This window comes from Polyodon spathula, chromosome 56 (genome assembly GCF_017654505.1).
Source record: "Polyodon spathula isolate WHYD16114869_AA chromosome 56, ASM1765450v1, whole genome shotgun sequence".
Classification (NCBI taxonomy): Eukaryota; Metazoa; Chordata; class Actinopteri; order Acipenseriformes; family Polyodontidae; genus Polyodon; species Polyodon spathula.
In genome coordinates this window covers 1,671,262-1,689,151 of record NC_054589.1, presented here as the reverse complement: position 1 = coordinate 1,689,151, position 17,890 = coordinate 1,671,262, and the positions used below count along the sequence as shown (strand labels likewise).

At 37.5% G+C, this 17,890-nt stretch overlaps 2 protein-coding genes across 2 annotated transcripts; one reads left to right on the top strand and one right to left on the bottom strand.

Moving 5' to 3' along the window:
• The first annotated feature begins 1,913 nt into the window (after window positions 1–1,913).
• On the top strand, window positions 1,914–9,301 carry LOC121307518 (phosducin-like protein). The gene is made up of 4 exons (XM_041239705.1): window positions 1,914–2,020; window positions 4,786–4,969; window positions 5,331–5,512; window positions 6,025–9,301. Exons 2-4 carry the CDS (start codon window positions 4,798–4,800, stop codon window positions 6,586–6,588), a joined length of 918 nt encoding a protein of 305 aa, XP_041095639.1. The 5' UTR covers window positions 1,914–2,020; window positions 4,786–4,797; the 3' UTR covers window positions 6,589–9,301.
• A 6,637-nt stretch (window positions 9,302–15,938) lies between these two features.
• On the bottom strand, window positions 15,939–17,471 carry LOC121307474 (60S ribosomal protein L28). Its single transcript, XM_041239642.1, has 4 exons — window positions 17,381–17,471; window positions 17,071–17,194; window positions 16,215–16,333; window positions 15,939–16,065 (listed from the first exon to the last, which is right to left on the bottom strand). The coding sequence occupies exons 1-4, from the start codon at window positions 17,459–17,461 to the stop codon at window positions 15,976–15,978; spliced, it is 414 nt and encodes a 137-aa protein (XP_041095576.1). The 5' UTR covers window positions 17,462–17,471; the 3' UTR covers window positions 15,939–15,975.
• Window positions 17,472–17,890: the final 419 nt, after the last annotated feature.

The following is a 17,890-nucleotide window of genomic DNA, read 5'->3' as shown; positions in this document are numbered from 1 at the left end:
GATTCAAACATCATTTTAATTGTTTGTGTTGTTTTTGCTTTTCACATTTCCTATAGTTCTGGTGCTCTGATATTGAAATTTTTCCCTAATCTGCCTTTATATGGATTTTAGCTGTTTTAAGCTTGCCTAGAGAATCCTTAATGCCAGCAGTGAACAGCCATCATCATTCCAGTGACAATTCACTTTTAACTAACCCTAACCCTAACCGAGCCCTACCTACTCTACATTTACTGTATGTAGACAGGGAGAGCGTGTGGCAAGCAGAGTTGAAGACTGTTCAGTTCCAGGCGAGCTCTTATAAACTTCAAGATAAGAGCAAACCATCAGAATCATTGCAGACACAATAAAATAGTCAGGGGAAATGTGCAAAATAAATTGAAATGACTTTGAGCTCCTTACTCAGTTTTCCCTCCCCTCTAATACTGGGTAGGACCACGCAGCTCTCAGCACATTGAGAGTGGACTATGTGTGTCCTGTCCAATGTTGATGTTTTTTTTGTGACTGGGCCCCCTGTAGCACACCTGTTGCTTGTCAATACATTGCACATATCCATTTAGCTCATCTTCAAACATATTTCACATTTCATAAATCATAATGAAGATTCCAAATATGCATAACAGGAAAAAATCAGAAAGTTAATTTCTGAAAATACACCCTATGGTAGTAACAATAAAGGGGAAACAACTTCCGTTGTAAATACACTATTTAATGTTTTCCCATCACTTGCTGGTATAATTCCCATCTTACAGACCCTTAGCCTTTCAGTGCTCTATCTGGGTCATTAGTCTGACTTGTTTTCCTGGTAAAATGGATAGACAACATAGTTCAATGCTTGGCTTTGGTGTTTTTCCATTAGCACTGGTCCTGCAGGGGATTTAAATAGGTAACATTAACAGCCCATCAGATGCATGGTATCCAGGCGTAAAGCTTTATGTGTCCTAGTTAACCACACTGAAAATCAATTGGACTTAATTAACACCCAATACAGATTTAAATCTGGATTTAGTATGCAGCAATAGAGCTTTCATTTACACTGCTGGGTTGGGTGGATGTTTCTTCATATTTTAGCCACTGACTCATTGCGTGACCCTGAGCAAGTCACTTAACCTCCTTGCGCTCTGTCTCTCGGTTGAGACGTTGTTGTAAGTGACTCTGCAGCTGATGCATAGTTTACACACCCTAGTCTCATATCTTTTAAAGCGCTTTGTGATGGTGGTCCACTATTAAAGGCGCTATATAAAAGTAAAGATTATTATTTATTATAATTATATCAAAGTAAGGATGAGCAAATTATATTATTCTGGAATGTGCCATTTGTTAGTTTTGAGCAGTTTTTAATAAAACTAAAAAAATATGACTACATGTCAGGGATGAATGAATCAAAACTGTGTGTTACATATTCCAGGTGTTTCCATTTGACATTCTTTATATTTGCATATATCCGACAATATATATATACCACATTTAACGAAAGCTATGAAGGTAGGGTGTGCAAATGCACAAACTAGGTGGGGCAAACCAGCTCAAGATTCTAGTGAACAGCAAACAAAATATTGGACCTTTAACGGGCCGCTATTATATATTATTTTACAGAGAAATATAAAGTGCATTCTAAACTTCAACACTGAACATACAAACATATGCTGTGCTACCATTTTCCACTTCTCTTTCCTTACCCTCGCGTGAGTTGACCCAGGAAAGACGCCTTGGTTCGGCGGTTATTGAAACTGGCCCATGTTGGCTCCATCAGTCGGCAGCACCGTGATGTTATTTAAGTAGCAACCGGACCAACATGGCGAACGCAGGGGGTCAGTTTCTCAGACTTTTCTGCGTTGTAGCTCGTTCCCCGCCTACATGACGACGATTGTTCCCCTTCTCTCTCATTATTGGATATTGCAGTCGGTTACAGTTCGTGTCTATTAGAACCGGATGTTTGGTTGTGTTTTTCGACTGTCTGCTGCTGAGGGAAATCAGAGGGGAGCGATTTATTACCTTTCAAACACATTTGGTACTCTTTGTGGTAAGAATTAGTATTTGGTATTATATATATATATATATATATATATATATATATATATATATATATATATATATATATATATATATATTTTCTAAACCATTGAAGATGTCCCTGTGTCTACACAGTTTGACATAAGCAGTACATAGCTTTGTTAAATATATAGGCGCGGGTGCATCTTTATTTGCAAATAGTGTCTTTTGAGTTCTGATGCTTCATTCTCTACGTGTTCATTTCGAGCTAAGAAGAGACGATTCTTCGGCTCCTGTCTAATCCTTAAACTAGGAATCTTTTCAATGTCATTTCCTGTGTGACGTGCACTCTCCAGGCATTCATGCATATATAGGTAAACAAAGTACATTTAGTTACTTTACTCTAAATTTGAAGCAATTGTGACGACACTATTCGCATGGGCATTTATTTATGTCAGTGTATCTCCCGTAATTAGGGTTGCCACCTGGCCCCATAATTCCGGAACACTGTGAGACAGAACAGGATTTTGAAGTTGCCTTTAAACTGAAGGAAATCAACATGTGAATTGAGCCCTAAACCTTTGCTAAATTGATTCTGGTGATTAATTATCTTGAGGCAGCATGACAATACAATAATAGCTTTTAACAAATGAAATAAATAAATAAGTACATCATCAATATTTATTATTTTTATTAATAGTTTTAAATATATATATTTTAAAGTTTCTTTATAGTTTCTAATAGTATATCACCTTCTCCCACTGAAATCATTAATACTGAGCAGCTGTTCACTATTCCTGACACCAGACAGCGTGAACACTGGATCAGTGTTGTTATTTAATTGGGAGAGTCAATGTAAATTAGGGCTATATATTACTAATTAATAGGATATAAATAGCATCTTTTAAATATTGAGAACTGAAATATCATTTTGTACAAAATAAAAATAAATATCTTGAATAAACCTACACACATGTTTATTCAAGATGCTTTTTTTATTTTGTAAGATTTGTATTATCACAATGATTCGGATAATTAAGAAGCAGTGTAAATTAAGCAAGTGCTTGGTGCTCAATTCACGTGTTTATTGCTTTCAGTTTAAGGGCAACTTAAAAACCATGTTCTGGAATTATGGGGCCAGGTGGCAACCCTAGCCGTAATCCTTCTTAACATTGTTCCAGTTAGTGGAAATCCAAAGGTAATGGGATTAGCCATGCCGTTAAGACCAATATTCAGTGTTACATGTTCAAACCTACACAGGTTATTCAACGGCTGTCCGTCACATGACAGATTAAATGAGCAGTCCTCTCATGTGACAGATTAATTTGTAATGCAAATCCCTGACAAAGGCTACCGAATTATTTAGAGGCTCAGCTGGGACACATGCTGAAGAGATGGCCGATGGGGAAATGAAAAAACTCGAATCTCTGTTGAAATGTAACTTTTACACAAAAAAAATGTGTTTACAGTAGTCCCTCGCTGAACCGCACATGTTGGGAAATAACGAGGCGTCTGTGTAAATCATTGTGCTAAAATAACATTAATGTTTTCTCTGTAAACGTTACATTATGTAAACACATTATTTAATACTAAATAGTTATCTTATTATTAGCTGGGTATATTTATTGGGGGTTAAAAGGGAACTGTTCATTCTAAATCACTAACCAGTGCTCAAACCATCACTATACAAACTGCATTTTATGGCAGACCTGAAATCTAGAGATTCATCTCCTATTAATTAATGCATGTCTGTGGGAGGACGAATGGGGGTTGAGCACAATAGAAAGGAGTTCATTAAGGTTTATCAGTGTTATTTAATCTACTAAGGGCCAGCAGTGTGCTTTTGAGCAGTACTGTAGCATCCCAGTTCACAGGAGACTTGACCTTTTAATAAATGTACTGCACACCTACACTGCTGATAAGTAGCTCACTAGGTTAATAATGAGACTATCAAGAAAATGGGAATGGGCAAATGTTAATGGAGATGCCAGTGTACCTTCAAAGGGACCCCTTTTTTGTTTCTTTTTAAAAATGTGCCACCCTCGCTATGCTCTTGAGTAATAGGCACATTTTTGTTGCAAATGGCGGCAATTGTTAGTTGTTCAATACATTTATAATGCAAGTAGTACTACACGTCTTGAGTTTTAGAGCTGGACTCCTTTATGAATTAAAGTGCTTGTAGTGTAGCTAACAAAATGTAATAAATCTAAAATTAAATAGATTAAATTTGCTATATGGATCTCAAGTGTGCAGATTTGAAAGATATACATTTTTATATCAAACATGTTTCGTCTTTTTAAAAGATATCTGGTACTGCACAAGGTTAAGGACAGGAAAGGAGGCTCTGAAGAAGTGGAGCACATCTGAAAACAAGGCTTGCAAACTGAGATTCCTTTAATCTAATGTAGTGCTGTACCAGGTAGCCTTTTTTAAATGAAAGTACATGTTTGCTAAAATTATTTTGTTAGCTACAATCACTTTAAGCAAGTCAAGGTGGGCTTTTAATTTTTTGTTGGGAGCGGATTCAGTGGTTTAAATAGAACACCTTTATGCCAGAACACTCTGCGGAAAGTTACAGTAGATGTCGGTTTTCATAATCTTATAATTTATTACAAGCTTAAACACATGCAATGCTTAATTCTGTTAAGACAAATTGAGTATATTCCCAATTAAATATGTCCATTTATGAAGAACTGTAATAAATCACCTGAGTTGAGGTTATTGGGGTCTTCAGCCATCAAAGGACACATTAGAAAGCACTCCTCGGGAGCTTCGTTTTCCTCTGTTTCATTTAAGAGCCCCGTAACGATGACAACCCTGGATGACAAACTGATGGGGGAGAAGCTCCAGTACTACTACAGCAGCAGTGAGGATGAGGGTAGTGACAGAGAGGAGGATGGGGCTGAAGGGAAGAAGACCATCCACAATCCTGAGGTTCTTGAGATGGATTACAGCCAGGATGGGAGCGCTATTAATACTGGTACTAAAACAAGACATTGTAGACCGTGTAACTGATTTCTGAAGCTACTTCTGATGGTGAATGGTGAATTTGATTAATCTGTACCCAGACAAGATCAGCTGGATTTTATTAGAATATTTTTCAACCCTAGGGAGTAACCCTGGATTGGGTCAAACGCCTATCCATAGTTATCCCAGGACTACACCTACAAAAAGGTGCTTGATGCAATTCAGGGTAATTGACCAGTGCATGAACCTCTTTTGTTCTGCATCTCAAATGCTCTTACACCACTTATCCCCAGATTTTGATGCTCTTTACTGTTCAAATTGCAATGTCCTGACTCAGTGTCGGTTATGAAGGGTCCGGGTGTTTTGCTTTGCAGGACCGAAAGGTGTCATCAATGACTGGCGTAAATACAAACAGCTGGAGAATGAGCAGCGGCAGGAGCAGCGCTCGGAGATGGAGCTGCTCATCAAGAAGCTGTCCCTGACCTGCCGCTCACACCTGGATGACGAGCGTGAGAAGGACAAGGAGAAGGAGCTGCAAGAGAAAATCAACGGGAAGGTGAGCGGCCGGGACACACATTTATTCATCACGGTGGCAGGACTTAGGATTCGGGGTGACTCCACTAAAAGGAGGGAATACTAAGGCTTCAAAATAAATTGCATGCTGCATTACTGTAATTGCAAAAATAAACCTGATTTTAGTGTCTTCACTAGATAATGTAATCTGTATCTACATTGTTTTTTGATTAGAACTGATCATGTTATGTAGCAATGTCACCAAACATAATTGAGCAATTAACATGTGGTCTTAATGTTTTTTTTTTCCCAGTTATCTGGGTATTCATTACACTTTCAGAAACATTTGTCCATTCTCAGTAATAAACTAAGCTTATCAACTTGAGACCATGTACACATAGCATTTTACCCCAATGCTAAGTTTAATGCTTTTAACTAAATAATAAAATAAAATAGGGAAGTTAATTTATAATCTCCTACATTTACACTGTACCCTTTGAACTGAAGTAAGTCATTGAATACAACCCTTAGTGTTTTTATGTGTTTGAATTTCAGGTGACCCTGCAAGAATACAACCAGCTTCAGGCAGAAAACGACAATGAGGACTTTCTGCAGCAATACAGAAAACAGAGAATCGACGAAATGAGAAGGCAGTTGTACAGCGGGAAGAGATTCGAGCAGGTATTTGAACTGGAGAGCGCAGAAGAGTTCTTGGACACAGTAGACAAAGAGGCAAAAGGCACGCTTGTGATGATTCATATCTATGAAGACGATATCCCTGCCTGTGAGTCGATGGCGGGATGCATGATATGTCTAGCCTCTGAGTACCCTCTTGTTAAATTTTGTCGGGTCAAAAGTTGTGTGATTGGTGCCAGTGCCAGATTCACTGGGAATGCCTTGCCTGCTCTGCTGGTCTACAAGGAAGGAGATCTGATTGGCAATTTTGTGCGACTCACAGATCAGCTTGGAGAAGACTTCTTTGCAGTAGATCTGGAGGCGCTATTGCAAGAGTACGGCCTTCTGCCAGATAAACATGCAGTGATCCCATCCTGTATCCGAAATGCCTCTGCCATGTGTTACACACACAGCGATGAAGACAGCGATCTGGAAATTGATTAGCTTAAAATGGAAATTCAAGTCTGTGATATAAGCAACAAATATATGATTATGATCCTAAACATGTTTGCAGGAACATAAAATCTGTAATAATGATGTACTAACACCTTGATCATGATGTGTTTATTTATTTTTTATCTCTTAAAAGGTTGTTTGTTTTTTCTATTTCTCTTCTGTATGCAAGTCATTCCCTCTTTATTGACCTAGTGATCTTGACCCATGAGCTGAAGGTGTGTTTTCTTTGAAACATTCAGCTTGATGTTGATATAGTTAGCGCCATTTTAATATATCAAATGCATTGCTCATCAAATAAATTGGATCCACATGTGCTCCAATTTAATTGACTGTGAAAGCACAGTTTTAGATAACATATGTTCAAGATTTAAGCCTTCCTCTCAAAAACAAAAGACAAGCCCTCACCACGACGACACATGGTTTGCTTCCCTTGGGCTACACAAATGTAGGGTATGTATTTTGCATAATTGGAAAGCTTGGTTAGCATTGTTTTACAAGCAGGTTGAGTCTTTTGTTGTCAACAGAAATCTGGCAGTGGTGGAGGGGAGGTATTTCTGATTATTGATCTAATGAATGTTACATCACTGATTGGGAATCAATTATTTAAGGTTGGTTTAGCAACTTCTAAATCACCCAGTGTGTCACCTAGACTATTAATTCAGTGTATTCGTACAGGTGTTGCTAGGCACAGGTAGATTATGAAAGGCAGCTCAGGTGCCAAAACAGTCGCAACATCTCATTAGAGCATGCAGTTGACTTGACACCTGATTATTTATGAAGCAATAATCTAATCCAATCTTAAACTATTGCAATACCAATATTCTGCTGTTAGTAAATACCTAGAATTTTTAATGTAAATGTTTATTGACAAGGGAACTAACTTTTGAGTACTTATGTGGTTTTGGAAAGTACATTTTCAGCCTTACTGTGTAATTATGAGAATAATTCAAAGGTAATAACATCTTGGTATGAACCCAATGAATTTTGTACAGCGAAGCTACAAATGAAAGCCTGTGGGGCCACAGTTCAAACCTCCTGGCTGTACAATCATAGTCCTTCGTTGAGAGTTCCCCTGAAAATGGTGATAATTGTTTTTTAAAGAAATCTTTCAGTCTAGAAACAGTACAGCAATGACTAAATCACAAGGGCCTGCCCTGTTTGCAGGCCACTTCACTTCTAATTAGAACTGGGAGGCTGTTGTAGTGCCAGTTGCTGTGCATGGCATTGTGTTTGCTGAAAGTGCTGTAACAATGTTGAGTGGAACTACAGTAAATGTAAAAACCATCCAGAGTGACAGGTCCAGCCTCTTCACAATGTGCTTCAATCAGATCAATAAAAGAGCCTGTTTTTAAAAGCCCAAGTCGATGCATTCAACCACAGCTGCATTGGGTGCAGAATGGAATTAACCGTGTGGTCTTGTGTGTGCTCCTGTGCTTGCAATTCAATTTCCTTATAGGACTGCTAGTTGAGGTTTTCAAATCCATTTTCCTTGTGGGTAATGCAGCTATTTTCAAGCTGCGTTCTACAAATGAGAAGTGGCTTTCTGGTGCCTAACTCCCACGTAGGTACAGTACCTTGTATTTGTGTCGTCTGAATTAACGTAAAAAACTAATGAAAAAACAAAGTTGTCTATTGTAGTCCCATTGTTAACAGCCTTCCTCCTTGGTTTTGTGTTCCACATTTATAATGTTCTGCTGTCTACACTGATTGCTGCCCTCCCCTGGCACCTCAACACTTCACATGCTGAACTGATAATTGGGAATCCTCAACTAACCAGTTGTTTCTGGTTCAGCAAACGATTGGCAATGACCAGAACCCATTCTTTCTTTCTAATGTCATTTTGAATTCCATGCTGGGATTTTAAAATGCCTGTTTGTTTTTCTTTCAGCTTTTACACAAGGCAGAAAGGCATTCCTGTTATGATTTTGATAAAATAAAGGTAAAAGGTAAAGCGTAAACCACAAAGCAGAAGGTGATTTCAAATTGTTTTGTTTTCTTACAGTAGACGCCTATTGTGCTGTAGATACACTGAGGAAAGAATGCATGTTTTAGAAAAGGTTGCTAGTTGTTGCAGAAAATAGGTTGTCAACCTCGGTAGAGAGATTTACTATAACCTTGCATGTTGCTGAGATACATTTAAGAGAATACAGGATGTACCTGACTAGCATAAAGTAAAATAAATGTAGCATTCTAGCTCCTGTTTCACCCTGGTGTATTGTAGGTTTATGACTCTCCAGTCTAGTGTATAAGCATGGCATCACTCTTGTATGTAAGTGTCTTTTTAACCAACGCAGAACTTGTGCATTGAACAACCCCAAGCAAGGATATGCAAGTCATTTGATTTCTCTTGTAATGTAGTATTACACCCTTGTCCTTTTTTGTAGCTATACTGTACAATGTTGAGTTTGAATGATGTATTTATTACAAGATGCATCTTGATGTCATGTGATTGCATTAGTTTTCTTCTTTGTGGTAAAGTGGAAGCTCTTGTGTACTTTACTGTACATCTGCGAACATTTTAAACCCCTTTATGTGAATGCTTGTTACAGTACAAATGGTAATGACTAGTTATTTCGCTTATTTATGTACTCCAGTCAATGTTGTATGAAGGGACAAGCAGTTCTTAGTTTTATACCTTTTGTACATTTTAATGGTTCCTACTAAATTGTGAGAACTAAAATGAAATAAAGCACAAATAGAGCCTCTGTTGTTTGTTATGCATTTAAATCTGAGATGTTATTGTTATATGTATTTCACTTCTGAAATGCACCGTCTCGCACAGGGACAAAACAACATAGAAAGTCATCAAAAGGGTATTTTTACCACCTTCAGAAACAAGCAGCATGTGTGGTATATAGATGTGGCTGTGAAACATTCATCTTCTTCTTGAATGCAGTTTTTTAAATGAAGGTTTAATCACGATTTCAAATCTGATAATACTGAGTTATTAACCCGAAAGATTCCTTTAGCTACTATAAATCAAGGACTTCCTGTGCTTAACCAATGTCCAGGCTGCTGTTCATCAATAAATGTGTTCCAACAAAAAACGCAGAATAGAATCTCTGGTTATATTGAATCAACCATGTATTGTAATCCCATTCCCTTTTCTGTTCAACCAGTATATTATTGAGTCAGCCTTATTATGTGGTCAGAATGAAGGTAAATATGATTGAAAGGGTTTTGAGTGTGTGAAACTCATGTTTTATTTAGAAGTGTATGAAAACATAGAACCTTGTTTCAAACAGGTTACCCTTTCTGTAAATAATTAATAGCTAGAATATGTAAAATAAAGTTTAACATTATGAACATAGCGCCCGGGATTTACAGTGAAGGTCATTTTAACCTTGTATTGAGGTATTTTTTTAGAAGTTGCCATATTTCTCAGAATTAGAGGTAGAACACTGCTTTTAGGACTGTTGGTTAACACACTACTCAGCTAAAGTAATGCTCTTATGTTTATAAATTGTGTTTCCGTAAGGTTGCTTTTCCTTATCTGTTTAATTCATGTAAACATTTCAAATCCTAATTGTATTACTTATACAAGCTAAATCATAAGTATATAGCGCCCCCAGCTGACCAGTTTTTAAACTACATGTACTCTGAAATTACATTTCTGAGTTTTATAGGACAAATTAGATTAGAATGCTAAAGTGGGTTTGAGTATCCCTGACAACTGAATCGTCTGATTTATGTAATGTGCGTGCTGAAAGTGGCTGGGGTTTCTAATGTAGCGTTTTGTTATGTACTGTCAAATGGTCTGAATGTACTTTATTTATCACATTGGACATGCATTCATCACTCTAAAGGGATACTACCATTGTATTTGTAATATTTACCTTCTTAGCTGCTTGCCTGGTATGTAACCTGGGTCTCTCTTTACGGGTATTGAATATTACAGTATTCAATATTACATCACATTTCTGCTTTCAATTAGCTATTCATTCTATGATGATTTCTTTAAATAATGTTTCATTATTAAAAGAGGCTACACAAGTGTTCAGATCTGAAGAGGAAATATACACCATGTGTACTTTATGAATTGTTTAAATAGGATCAATATTTGATTAATGCAAATATTTACTTTGTCATTTTTGAAAAATGGTGCTACAGTAAAGTCAAACAAAAAGATTCTAGATTTGTAAAGAATGTAGTTTGAAAAAGAAGTAACAAGCATTTTCATGTGTAAATCATTTTATTGAATAATACTGTATTGGAGTTGCAGGTGGTTTTACATGGTGAACAGTTTTTAAAAATAAAACATCTCATAGTAGTGCATGAAAAGGGTACTAGCATTGAATACATACATTTATTAGATTTACATGTCATGTTCTGCAGGGCCCTGCCATTAATGAGAAGTCTACCTAAAAATGAAACATGGTAACAATTAAAGAACATTTAATTTAGGTGTAATAAACAAATACTACATTTCATAAAAGTGCCATTGTTTTAACAAGAAACTAAGACATTAGTGTTTACAGAAAGCCTTTTTCAGAATCATAGAAAACAATACATAAAAGCAACACTATCCAATGGACAACTAAAAATGTAATACATTGCTGAAATCCTCTATTCATATCGGCCAACAGTAACACTCAAACTGCGTGCATGCATATTGGCGCTCAGATGATCAATGAAGTACCACCGTGTATATTATTTGGTATACAGACAAAGAAATAGGTCACAATAACAGCAAACACAAATAAATAAAGCAGTTTATAATGAGCAGCTGAAGAGGCCAGTTCCTGTGTGCAGCTCCTCTATGGGGGTCATGAGTACATAGAGTGCGTTCCAAGAGGTGGTGCGTGTCGGAGCCCAGCCCTGCACAGACAACAGGCAATGGAGGGGTTATACGGGCTTAGAAGGCCATTTAGAAGGCTTGTTCATGCAAACTAGAATGTTTGTGAGCAGGATGACAAACAGGCGGCCCGGACACCGCAAGAGAGTGTCTTAACCACTATGCAAAAGCACGTCTGCATTCATAGTGCTTCTTATCTCTCACCACCAGGGGGCAGAATCCGTAACGTAATTTTCTTTCAGATCAGTTGTGTATCAGGTGCTTCTATGAATGGAGAAAGTGAAATGTGAAAACTGAGCTAACTCCCGGTCATTGCGTTCCTGTCCATTAACAAGTGTTTTTACACTGCATCTTTGCCGCCAAGCACTGTTAGGATACCTTATGGAACAGTCGATCTGGAATCTACAGATTCATGTTACATCCATATAAACTCATTAGCATGGTTGTTTCACAATACTTCAAGGGCTATTGATGAATTAGCTGAATGTATTTATAGTTTTATTAGTACACTTACTAATATGGGCTGTTAAAAAAAAAAAAAATGCGTTCTATTTTATGGTGACCCCGCAAACTCGCATACTAGTGATGTCACTTCTGCTTCTACTTTCAGTTCTGCCTCCTAATGTCCACTTATTAACGGAATGTGTGAAATTACCATTTTCTGTCCATTCGACCCATATATGCTGAAGGTCAGTATTCGATGGAGCACTCCCAGGGTCTGTTTGAAAGAAGGAAAGTTAACTGATGGCAGTGTTACTGTTTCAAACGGCTCTGGGGGGTAGAGAAGAACGTATTGATTAGGTACGTCATGTGCTCACGGGCAGATCTCTACAATCAATTACTCACCGCATTAAACGATCAGTCTCTGTTTAGGGTACAACGGAAGCTGTGTTTTACGAGACATGTTACCATTTCAAGGAGCTATGGACTATAGACCCTGATTAGCACTAACCTTGGGATACTTAATGTTAATGTAAACTAGGTAAGATAGTGCTAAATTAGAACTGATTTTACAGCCAGCATGAAATGCCAATATGTGGCCTATTCTAGGAAAACCCAGCTGATGGAAAGGATGCTATACTTGTCATGCAGCCAGCTCTTAATACTACTTTGCTGTAGCAATCTGCAAACTGAGACTCTTGCTAAGTCTGATCTGTACAGTTATTACAGGAGTTATAGTCTATACTGCTTATATCTAGGTAACAGCGGTTTAGCATAGACCTGACAGCTGTCACTTGATAACATATTTCACACTTATTTGAGTCATGATAACAAAAACAATATCAAAGATATACACTATAACACACGATTCAGTCCCTTTACGCAGGGCGTTTTAACTTGGTCTGGAATATAATTTTAATGAGGGTGCCGCTGATTAACAAGCTAATCAATAACATATCAATTACAATATTTGCTAACTAAAGTACAGTGTGGTTTTCATCACATTAATGCAATATATTTCGTATTTTGAAAGAACGGGTCTCTGGAATGTCCTAATGAAGAATAGCGAGCAAGTATTGCAGTTGAATAAATAATTCATGCCGAAGCCGCAACATATTCTATGTTCACTATGTTCAGCTTTGAAAATACAGCGATTACAGACCACGTTTGAAACTACACGATACAGCATTTCAAAAGTATATTTCTAATGTGCAAGTGTTGCCATAGGAACTCATACTAACCTCTTGAGTGGTTCCAGATTAGATGTTTGAGTTCTCGAAGGGCCTCCGTCAGATTCTCTACTTTTTCGTGCAGATAAACGTTTTCCTCTCGCAAAATATTGATGGTGTCCTGCAGTTCAAATTCTGTGCTGAATTTAGGAAAAGTAGCAATGGCACAGAAAAGAAACGCGGCCGTTATAATGCACATCGTGCTCCTGGTGTCTCACCTGTGAGTCTGCAGTTTCTCAATGAGCGTTATGCACTCGTATCATAATTTAGATGAAAAGATCTTCTTGACATTTCTCACTACTCTTTCCACTCAGGGACAACTGAACTGCTTTCATTCAACGTGAGCATCTGTTTATGGATTTAAATCTGTTTTAAAACACGAAGATGTGACAACGTACTGCTTTCGCTGATGTTTTTTTTTTATGTCAGGGGTGTTGGAATGTCATTGAACTATTTTTACAGATCAATTAATTACGTCTGCTTCAGTGACGAACAGCACCCAGCTGTGAGACATTGCTGGATGTAGCGCAAAAGCGACCTCGCTTTGCAGTGCACATTAATAAGTGATACAATATATTTTATTTCACACCTCTAAAGTTTGGATCAAATATTATCTGGGCATATACTCATGCGATCCAAAAAAAAAAAAAAAAAAAAAAAAAAACACCACCTAAATCACATTTATATCACTTGAACACATTTTCAGAACTGCCCTCCTCAATTTATTATAAAAGGAAGTCTAAATGTACATTTGTATTGTATTATTTTGCCATATTCATTTACATTTTACTGAAATTCATTATGAGTCTGTGGTCATGTTCACTACAGTTGTCAACTTAATATGCTATTGATGTTCATATCAACTGATCAATTAATTATTGAAGTGCATATACACTGTGGACAAAAATAAATAATACAAGATTATAGAACACTATTAAACCCTAGATTTTAATCGTCAGAATCCAAACTATTATTTCGCTCAGTTGATTTTAATTAATCAATCAATAAACCGGGGCTTAGTTTGAATGAAGCTGTCGTTAATTGTTTCCTGAGGCAAGGAAACGATGTGTGCAATTAAGGAGAGCAATGGCACCACAGATGGCTTGCGTCCTGTATAAAGGTTAGCTTTTTGGGTTAAGGACAACAACAACAACAACAACAAAAGGTTGAGAATAACTGCTAGATGAAATCATATTGCAAGTGATGTTAAATTGCTCAAAATGTTAATACTATCAAATGGTGTTGACGTGATGTCCCTTTGTGGTACTCGTGGTGCATATTCAATCAGAGCACGTTTCCGCATTTTTAAAATAAGACAATATTGTAGCTCTGTTTACATACCATGTCATGCCAATGTTGTTTGGATACAGTAAATGGCTCGCAAAGCATGGCTAATCAGATATTCTTTGATCCCTTACAGCACAAGTCTATAGGATAGGTGAATGAACGTGTAGACACCTGGAAAATCCAGTGTTTATCGCTTCTATCAAATCCTGAAGGGCCAGGCGAGTGCAATTTCGATCTACTTGTGTTTTAGCCCCTAACGTGGTGATCGAGATATTTCAAACTACAACAGTCCTGTGCATCCAACAGTGCTATATCTAGAATAGTATTTAATTCAGGGAGTAGTCAAGTAGGCTAAAATGAAGATACTGCATATATCTATCCATATCTATCTATCTATCTATCTATCTATCTATCTATATATATATATATATATATATATATATATATATATATATATTAAGGTGAGGGTAAGCAGTCTGAAGGTAAACACTTAATACTGTAAATTATTGCAATGATTTTTAGTTAAGGGAATAACAATTAAGTTACCCACTCTTTCAAGGGCAGTTATTTTTCGTTTTAGACCCAAATTTTGAAAAAGGTAACTCCATACATAGGAAAGGTCTTCATCAATCAACATTAACAACTGATGTCCTTCTTAAGCCCCTTACACACTGGCATTCTCAACCCAGGTCAGAACCCAGTGTCATGTGGATTGGCTACGTGATTTTACACTGCTTTTGATAAAGCAGGGTTGACCTGGGGACAGACGCATGTGCACAATCTGCGTTATCATTACCCCGGAAGCAGCTTGTTACTGACATTTCCATCCAAGCTTCTCTGGATTGAACCATTAGCCCAAATGTTAGAGCAAATGTTTCTTCATCCCTGCTGCAATCTGGCACATGGTGTGTCTCAGGAAACTAAAATATGGCTAAACAGAAACGTTTCTTGCGGAAGTGAAACCTTCACGCAGCCATGGCTGTTGGTTATTTTGTCTCGCTCAGCCTCGGTGAAAGCATATCATGAGGTGGGTCGCTGGGACCCGGGTTAACCTAGGTACATGGTTTCACTCTACGCTGCATTGTGATCTGGGTAGGAGTGCCAGTGTGAAAGGGGTTTTAGTATTAGAGGGGATATTCTTCTGCAGCTGACAGAAAACAGAGAGCTCAATAGCAGGAGTAATTCTTGTACTTTTCAACGTATACCACATAGGATTAACCTTGTTTTCAGAAACATTGGACTTGGGTTATGTTGCTTGTTTGTATTATTGTACCTGCACTCACAGATTTCAATCTTACCCCCATCCCATCTGCTCACCAACACATGAGGAAATACTTGTGCATGATATTGTGAACTGCAGATACCAGTTTTGCACAGCACCTTGCACATGTAAATATTTTACAATAAAATAATAAAAACAATATACAAATGTGACTGCTAGTTCAGAGGTACCCTGGTACCTTATCCTATATAATAAAAAAGCAGCAATTTTCAGCAAAACACAAACTGAACATATTGATTTTGTGTTCCACCTAGATAGAAAAAAAATAGGTCTCTGTCTTTCACAAAATTCTCCACAGCTCAAATGTGTTAACAAATCTTTATTGACAATATTTAGTCGGTTTATGCTGTCTTGGCAGCCCTGGTGCGCTTCTTCCTTACAACCACTGGCTTCTGGCTCCTTAGAATGGCGCTAGCACGACGCAGAGCAGCCTGCAAGAGGGAATTCCTGATGTTAGTACACTAAATACATGACGCAGACTTCTAGGAAATGCCATTGTCACGTGATAAACTCACCAAGAAATGCAGAATCTGATCGTTTTAATGTAACTGAATGTCTAACAGAGACCAGCATCACTTACCATACGAAGATCCTTCCTGTAGCTATTCTTGCGGATGATGTGGCGCAGGCTGTTCAGGGTAGCACGGGAGTTCTTGTTGATGGTGATCTTCTCATAAGATGTGGCTGGTTTACGCTGACCTAAAACAGGACATTTCCAATTTTACAACATTGAGCTTTTCCACTCCTCTCCCACCTTATCTATGACTTATTGTAAAAAAAACATGTACATTTAATAAATCTAAAATCACCTCAACATAGACAAACAAAAAGGATAACTATGCAAAGAAAAATTGTTTACACATGCCGCAACAATAATTTTATTTAAAGTGATCCCCCATCATGGCATCGAGTACCAACTTAGACATTAGTATTATGAATGAAATCCCCATGACATAGGTAGACAGGCACCAATTCTCAAACCAAGTTTTTATCACAATGGGATAAGCAGTTCTATGTAAAACTCAGAACTTTTCTGAAGTGTGGTATACTTTACGCAAGCATGACACTTTGTGCTAGGGAATGGCATAACCAAGTTTCATCACGACTGGATATGCAGTTCTCTAGATATAAATAAAACCAGAAAGTCTGAACCATTATGTAGCAGATGAAAAAACAATACCACACTTCAGGAGACCACTGGAAATCCCATCTATAACATTGCTTATTAATATTAAAACATGTGTTTGCAGAAACACTTGGGAATGGATTTCTCATTTACTGTACAGCTGCAAACAATGATCCAGTCATTTTACCAATTTTCACAGTCTACCTGCCCTTTTTTCTCCAATTACCTTTTCTACTAATGCTTGTAATTTTACACTACATTTCTGGAAGTGATCATTTGAAAATCTTACACACATGCAATAAATATTTACCTGCACGCTTCTTGAGGACTACCACTACTCCCTTTCCATCAGCTGCAGGCTCCACACCAACAGTTTTTCTGTGGACAAGCCCATTGAAACGGAAGGAGTTCTTGGACTTCAGGTTATTGGGTTCCTAAAAAAAACATTGAGGATTAAAGGAAAAGGGGCATTATAACTAGTTTACACAGCAGTTTGCAATCAATATATCTCAGTCTGACTATCAAATCTGAATGTAAAACACTACCAGCGGTCCACAAAATGGACAGGCAGCAATTTAAGATAAACACGGTGTGGGATTGTGTAGATTTATGATGCTTACAGTGCTGTAGGTCTGCCCATTCCTCTTGATGAGGAAGCTGGAGCAGTTACGGATAACCATCCACTGCAGATGAGCAGACATTTTCAAACACCTAAAATAAAGATAAAATAGACTGTAAGGAAAAACGTGACACGTACAGCTACATTGCTCTTGTAAACTGAAGCCATTCTTTAAAGCCAGGGCAAACACATCAATGTATTTTACTTCAGTCTGATAAACAAGTACTTTACACGACTATATTGGGTCCAAACGGCAACTGTTCATCATCTCAGGTAGTGTACTATTATTAACATCGTTGCATGATACTGGTAAGCTTATGGGCAGCTTCTAAATTAAGTAAAGCAACAAATATGTTACTAATTTAACATGCTCCCTTCGAGTTCAAATAAAACGACCATTTACTGCAGGCTTTGAATCAGAAATACTAGAGCAGCGCAGTAATTAATGCAATAACCCTGACAAATTCCAGCAATGTACTCTGGTCTTCATCCAAAAAGCACCTTTTATTTG

Coding starts and splice junctions, on each gene's coding strand:
- LOC121307518 (XM_041239705.1), top strand. CDS start 4,798: ATGACAACCCTGGATGACAAACTGATGGGGGAGAAGCTCCAGTACTAC. Junction 4,970..5,330: donor TGGGAGCGCTATTAATACTG/GTACTAAAACAA, acceptor TTTGCTTTGCAG/GACCGAAAGGTGTCATCAAT. Junction 5,513..6,024: donor AAGAGAAAATCAACGGGAAG/GTGAGCGGCCGG, acceptor TTTGAATTTCAG/GTGACCCTGCAAGAATACAA.
- LOC121307474 (XM_041239642.1), bottom strand. CDS start 17,461: ATGTCTGCTCATCTGCAGTGGATGGTTATCCGTAACTGCTCCAGCTTC. Junction 17,195..17,380: donor ATGGGCAGACCTACAGCACT/GTAAGCATCATA, acceptor TGTTTTTTTTAG/GAACCCAATAACCTGAAGTC. Junction 16,334..17,070: donor AGTCCTCAAGAAGCGTGCAG/GTAAATATTTAT, acceptor GTCCTGTTTTAG/GTCAGCGTAAACCAGCCACA.